The sequence below is a fragment of the Physeter macrocephalus genome, chromosome 2 (assembly GCF_002837175.3).
Source record: "Physeter macrocephalus isolate SW-GA chromosome 2, ASM283717v5, whole genome shotgun sequence".
Lineage (NCBI taxonomy): Eukaryota > Metazoa > Chordata > Mammalia > Artiodactyla > Physeteridae > Physeter > Physeter macrocephalus.
Window position 1 is genome coordinate 86,012,414 of NC_041215.1, and position 7,515 is coordinate 86,019,928.

At 34.7% G+C, this 7,515-nt stretch overlaps 1 protein-coding gene across 3 annotated transcripts in view; it reads left to right on the top strand.

Annotated features, from left to right (window-relative positions):
* The window catches only part of UBE2E3 (ubiquitin conjugating enzyme E2 E3), an 87,267-nt gene extending 81,510 nt beyond the window's left edge, over positions 1–5,757 (top strand). For all 3 annotated transcript variants that reach the window (XM_028479767.2, XM_024122342.3, XM_028479765.2), the window contains exons 5-6: positions 3,359–3,506; positions 5,121–5,757. In XM_028479767.2, coding sequence (XP_028335568.1) covers positions 3,359–3,506; positions 5,121–5,218 — 246 coding nt within the window. In that variant the 3' untranslated portion in view covers positions 5,219–5,757. The remainder of the gene's footprint in view (positions 1–3,358; positions 3,507–5,120) is intronic.
* Positions 5,758–7,515: the final 1,758 nt, after the last annotated feature.

The following is a 7,515-nucleotide window of genomic DNA, read 5'->3' on the forward strand; positions in this document are numbered from 1 at the left end:
ATGTCAGGGAGAAGTGTTATCAAGCCCTTAACTTTCAACGTAGTTCCTTATGTTCCCTTCACTATTTAAAATATATGTAGCGATTTAATGCCTGCCTCACGTGCATGTGTGTTGTTATGTGTGTGTGTAAAAATAAAGGTGTTTTGCAGATCGTTTCTCCCTTATCTAACAAGGTAACGACAGTTCCACCTAGTGGTATTTACCTCAAATTGCAGATACCAAGTTTCCCTATCACCTAGAGGTATTGGCTCTCAACTACAGCTGTCAGTTTTTGAGTGCTTTACTGTGTGGTCCCATCAGAACCTAAGATCTTTAAATGATTGTCTTATTTAATGTTCTCGGGTATGTCTAGTATCTCTTGCTAGATCAATCGAAGAAAGGGACAAAACCTTTATGTTAATAATACTGCAGATTGTATTCATATTCAAAATGACACGTTAAAGGCCAATATATCATTAACTATTCAGTTTGCCCTCAGTGCTTAAGTTTTCTGTATTATAGGAAACAAAACCTTAGCAAAATAGCACATGACTGTATTTATAGTGAGGCTTATTTCTACTTTCATCATTTTTCATATTGGAAATTGGTTTTAACATGGTAGCAAAATTAGAAAAAAGTTTGCAAGATTTAGTTTTTATGAAATTTTTATACATGAGGGAAACTTTGTTAAAGGAAGATACATTTTTCTTGGAATCTTTTAATGGAAAATAGAGATTGACTAGCATAGTTCTGTATATGATTTGTCATAATTATTTTGGTTAATATGATGGCTGGTTATTAATTTAGCATGTTAATTTTTTTGCTAAACTCTCAATATTTTTATTTTCTAACCCTTTAATGTTGATTCCTTCCTCTTCCCTAAGATATTTTATGCAGTATTATGAAGCATTCTTCAGATCTGTAGTTGGACAAGTGAAAAAGAAATAAGACTTATGCTGTTATCTTGGTTTAGGTATAATTATTTCTCTACAGTTCTGCTTATTTTTGAAGTTCAGATAAGGTGTTGAACTTCTTGAAGAATAATAGAAATTTAATTCTCTTCTGTTCATTGATTGTTAAAAGCTGAAAGGAATCAGAGTATTAATTGTGTTTGTAAACCATGCATATCTATTGTCAACGATATGAACATACATTATTCCCATATTCTGGAGCAGGGCTGTCTAATAGAAATATAATGCAAGCTACATGTGTAATTTTTTATAGAAACAGTGAAATTAATTTTAACAATATTTTACTTAACCCAGTGTATCCAAAAATATCGTCGTTTCAACATGTAATCAATAGAAGCATCATTAACGCCATATTTTACATTCTGTTTGATATTGTCTTTGAAATCTGGTATGTATTTTACACTTTTAGCCCATCTTAATTCTTGTAACCACACTTTAAGAGCTCTGTGTAACTAGTATGTACTGTGTTAGAACAGTTCTAGAGTTATATACAGTAGTCCCTCCTTATCCTCAGGGGGTATGTTCCAAGACCCTCAGTGGATTCTTTTTTTTTTTTTTTTTTGCGGTATGTGGGCCTCTCACTGTTGTGGCTTCTCCCATTGCGGAGCACAGTCTCAGCAGCCATGGCTCATAGGCCCAGCAGCTCCACAGCATGTGGGATCTTCCCGGCCGGGGGCACGAACCCGTGTCCCCTGCATCGGCAGGCAGACTCTCAACCACTGCGCCACCAGGGAAGCCCCTCAATGGATTCTTGAAACCACGGATAGTACTGAACCCTATATGATACTATTTTTTCTGATGCATTAATGCCTATGATAAAGTTTAATTTATAAATTAGGCACAGTAAGAAATTAACAATAATAATAAAGTTAGAGCAGTTATAACAGTATACTGTAATAAAAGTTATGTGATTGTGGTCTCTCTCTCTCTCTCAAAATATCTTGTACAAACTTAATGCCTCTTCCATCGTAACTAAGCACTTATGCCTGTAGCTTTTTCAGCTTGAGGTACAACAGCAAAACTAGCACAAGTGTTTTTTTCCTTTTACAATTTCATGGATAGAAGACTCATTCTTACCATAGATCTTAGCAACCTCGGTGTAGAATTTTTTTTCCTGCCCTTATTAAGTCAAAAACTTTCACCTTTTCACTTAAAGCAAGAATTTTACAGCTTCTCTTTGGCAGATCTCAGTTGCCAGCATCACTGCTCTTGAGCTTTGGGGGCCTTTATCAAATAAAGTAGGGTGACTGGAACACAAGCACTGCGATACTGAAGCAGTTGAACTGATAACCAAGATGCTACTTAGTAGACTGGGCAGGATTATGCTGGACATCCAGGCGGGGTAGAGCAGGACAGTGCAAGATTTCATCATGCTACTCAAAACAGTGCAAAATTTAAAACTTATGAATTGTTTATTTCTGGAATTTTCCATTTAATATTTTTGGACCCCAGTTGACCTCAGGGGTCCAAAACTGAAACCATGGAAAGCAAAACTGTGGATAAAACAAGTACTACTGTGGTCTCTTTCTCCTCCTTCCCCACTATGCCAGTGGTTTCTTTCTTGTTTTTAATTATGCGTCCTTATCAGAAATACACTTTTGAGTGCTTTAAACATTTCTTCCCAGACTCACTTGGGAGATCACAGTACATTGCTAGTTCCAGGGGATCAGGAACTTCTTTTTTCTTTGCAACTCCAAATTAAGAATTAACCACCCAATTTGTGTTTGTGATTGTTTGAAACTGGTGAGTGTTTGTTTCTATGATTTATTCTCTTTTTTCACATATCTCAAGGATAAAATAGTTTCCTTTATTCAGTAGCTTAAGACCTTACTTGTTTCATTTTACTGTCTTAGTCTAACAAGACAGTGAGCCATTTGTGGAAATGAAAGTCTGAGAAATAGAAAGGCTGGTGATTTCACCAACCTTCTCCAGTATTTTCTGACACATGGCAAGAGATTAGCTAAGTTGGTGACCTTTTTCTACTAAGAAACTAATATAACTTTAGTTTTAGGTTTAAAAAAACTCTTCACTAGTTTCTCTTACCTTTGGTACCAAAACGTTTCTTTTCTCCCTCACTTCCTGTCTTTAAATAGTGGTGTATGTGTGCATGCCCACACATACATTCGTAGAATTACTGTATCATTTGTTTAAACAATTCAGCGACTTATTTGGTTTAAAAACAATATAGTTCCTGCTATACTGGGTAAAAACAAAATTTCTTTGAACTGAATAAAATAAAACCATTTAATTTTGCTTTTACTTAAACCTAGTGTTTGTTAGCTCTTCAATGAAATTATATGCTATTTGCTATGATCTGTGATATGTTCCACTTCATTTTTGCTAGTGAGAGTTTTAGTTGGTAATAAAGCTTTTTATTTTCTTTCTGTCTTTTATGTCACTGCCCTTAGGTTACTTTCCGCACCAGAATCTATCACTGCAACATCAATAGTCAGGGAGTCATCTGCCTGGACATCCTTAAAGACAACTGGAGTCCTGCTTTGACTATTTCAAAGGTTTTGCTGTCAATTTGTTCTCTTTTGACAGACTGCAACCCTGGTAAGCAGATTTTTATTAACACATACAATGAGGCTACAAAAACAGTGCATATTTTCAGTTTAAAGTGAATCTGAGAAGTAAACGCTGTTGGTAGAAAGATCAGCATAAAACAATTTTTGAGGAAATTATCAATGCCATTTCAATTAGAATAGACCAAAAGTTTCACAATAACTTCCTTTAATTTGCTAATGGCATACTACCCTATAATTATTTTCTCCCTGTCATTGGTGACTCTGTTTTCTAAATTAATGGAGTTGTACAAACCACTTTTGACGGGAGTAAAGTAATGTTTCTTACACCACTGCCTCCTTCTCTTGCTCCTTCCGTGCTGCCATGTACTTTAACGCAGCCTCTCAGTAATGCGGGGCTTCTTGTTCTCCCTTCCTTTTTGGATTATGGTTGGTTGTATTAGCTGTGGTAATAGTCGATATTAAAATGATAGCCGATGAGAGAGTTAGACTAGATTATGATTATAAGAACTCAGAGATAAAGTCATTAGTGCATAATCTGTAAGAAATGCCTAACTGCCACACATGATCTTTAATGTGGGTAGCTGACTTGAAAAAATAATGTTTAGACCTGGGATTTTACTAAGTGGTCATTTTTTTAAAGAAGTTGGCTTATTTTTTCTAAATATTTAATCAATCACCAAAGGTTATTACTGTTATATTAGGCCTAGCAGTTTATACATATACCCAAAATACATAGATAGATAGATAGATAGCTAGCTAGCTAGATAGATAGATAGATAGAAAGAATGATATATAGAAGGATATTCATTGTGGCATCTTTTATTAAAGCAAAAGATTGTAAATAACCTACATATCCATTAATAGAGGATGTAGCTTAATGAGGTAGCTCTATGTGAATGGATAGAGAAAACTCTCTAAGATATATTAAGTAAAAAAGCAAGGCACTGAAAAAAATCACACATGCGTAACAATATTCTAAATGCTTATAAATGTGTATAATGTTTCTGGGTAGAAATGCTGTGAACAGGTATAAATTATTTGCCAGGAAGAGAAACTTCTGAGTAGTTGGAATCAGGAGGGAAGAGAACTTTACGTTTTACTGGCTGTTTGGTGTACTTCAAATGTTGTACATAGTACATAGTACACCTTTTTTGAAAAATAAATTCAAAATAAAATTTACGTCTCAGATTCAGTTTCTCAGTACTATTTACAACAAAATGGCAAGTAAGCTTTCAAATGGAGATAAGGGTAATGATTTAAGTTGTGTTATTTTACAGAATGAAGGAAATATTTCATTCTGAATAATAGCATTGCATCATAGGATCTGAGTTTGGAAAAATTAATTTTTAAATATCGTTAGAAAAACAAATACAAAAGAGTGAAAAATAATTTTTGTATATTAAAGGCATACACATTTTAAAAAATCAGGTTTATTAACTCAACATTTATTTTTTAAAGAGGCTTTTCTAATTTGAATATTAAAATATAAAGATGATTATGTTACTTTAAACTTTTTTCTTTTGAGAAATTAGCCATTATATATCAAGTTGCTGAAAAATCAGCATTTCAGTTCAGTAGACTGTTAGAACTGAACCTTTAAGACACCATATAATATCTTTTAATGTTCTTTCCACTTTTCCAGCGGATCCTCTGGTTGGAAGCATAGCCACTCAGTATTTGACCAACAGAGCAGAACATGACAGGATAGCCAGACAGTGGACCAAGCGATATGCAACATAATTCACATAATTTGTATGCAGTGTGAAGGAGCAGAAGGCATCTTCTCGCTGTGCTGCAAATCTTTATAGCCTTTACAATACGGACTTCTGTGTATATGTTATACTGATTCTACTCTCTGCTTTTATCCTTTGGAGACTGGGAGACTCCCCAAAAAGGTAAATGCTATCAAGAGTAGAACTTTGTAGCTGTAGATTAGTTATGTTTAAAACGCCTACTTGCAAGTCTTGCTTCTTTGGGATATCAAAGTGTATTTTGTGATGTACTAAGGATACTGGTCCTGAAGTCTACCAAATATTATAGTGCATTTTAGCCTAATTCATTATATGTATGAAGTTATAATAGTAGCCGTAGATGACTAGGAATTATGTCATTTGTATTAAACCCAGATCTATTTCTGAGTATGTGGTTCATGCTGTTGTGAAAAATGTTTTACCTTTTACCTTTGTCAGTTTGTAACGAGAGGATTTCCTTTTACCCTTTGTAGCTCAGAGAGCACCTGATGTATCATCTCAAACACAATAAACATGCTCCTGAAGGCATAGTTTCCTGTCGTAATATTTTAAGTCAGTCTTGTTAGAAGGTGTGTCTGAGATGATTGTTGATGAAATAAAAATGTGAATATGAAGATTAACTACAGAGGACTAGTATAAATAAATCATTTATTAAATTGAAAACATTTGAAATCTTATAAATGTGTAGAGTTTTTTTCCTTTAAGTCCTAATGAGAGAATACATGAGTTTAAATATACAAAACTGCGTTTTTTAACCATTGGTCTCAAAAAAACATAAAGCTCTACTTTGATAATATGATATTTGAGCTAAAAATAACAAGAAATCCTGGCTTACAAGATATTGTTTCCAGAATGGTGACTTCTGTCCACCATTGGGCAGCATTGTCAAATAACTTTAATCTGGTAACCCTTCTGTGTCTTTCATGCATTTTTGACTTCTAATCCTGTTCTTGAATTTTCATGGTGTTTTTGGTGTGCGTTACCATTCTTATTATGCACTTGTGCAACAGATACAGGCAGAGGCAGGGATGAACACAGAAACCCTTGTCTGCCCTGAAGGTAGGCTAGAACTCTGGATTACTGTGCAGTTGTGGCATTATTTCTCAGTTGAAAGAATAGGGAATTTTAAGGGTTTAATAGGTTATATGAATTCCTTCTTTCTAGTTATAATTATTAAATATTAGATTTCTTATAGGAGTTAGTTTATTTTTCAATATTCAGATTGGTCAACAGAGTATAAATGGTTTTTTCCAGGACCGGGATAGTTTTGAGGTAATTTTCTGGTCATGTGACCAAGGTAGTGGAATATGGGCAAATGCCTTCTCCAGTCCTAAATATGGAAATAAAATACCACCCTAAAATTTATAGGCTGGAATTAGTAGCATAAAAATACATTGCTCCAAGATAATAAAGTAAAACATTTCTAGTTGTATATACCCTCACAAAGAATAATGGACTCCTACTTGAGTATTTGTCAGTAGAAGTCTTAAATCAGGGTAAAAATAAAATTACACTTCTATATCTATCTTTCACTTAACACACACCCGCCTCTCCACCCCCCGCCAAAAAAAACCAAAAAGAATCTCTCCACGTTACAAAGGTACACCAAACAGTCTTAGGCTTATGAAAACCTCTGAGCCTTGACTATTTTAAGCAGTAACTAATAATCTGTACTGGAGTTCAAGTTAATGTGATGAGAATGGGCATCTTTTATGTAAGCTATAAGGATTTCTATGTAGGTGAGCTGTAGAAAGTAGTTTTTACCCACTTCCAATATTGTACATTCTGCATCCTAGGTTAATAAACTTCTCTCTTAGTCCTAGAAAAGCATTCATCATACTGAATATCAGGATGTTTGGAGATGCTATCCTTTGACTTCCATCATTTGCTATCAGCCTAATTACTACCACCAAACTGCTTACTTGTAGGCTGTGTCCCATACTCACCTGGGACAGAGGGGAGAGAACTGGTGACATAAAAATATTTGTGGCTTTTCCACAAACTACCTTTGTGGCCTTAAATAAGACACTTTCATCTCTTATGTAAAACTCAAAGAAGTTAATTTCATTATTTCCCTGTTCTCTATTAGTCCTTAGTCCTCAAATTCAGTCATTCTAATCTTATAAAATTTGTTATGCTTGTTCCACTTTCTCTTGCGGGGAAGAGGCCACAGTTTCAAATGGATATTTTGGTTCCTACTATTAGGTTCTCTTAAAATTCTGAATTTGGGGCTTCCCTGGTGGCGCAGTGGTTGAGAGTCCGCCTGCCGATGCAGGGGACACAGGC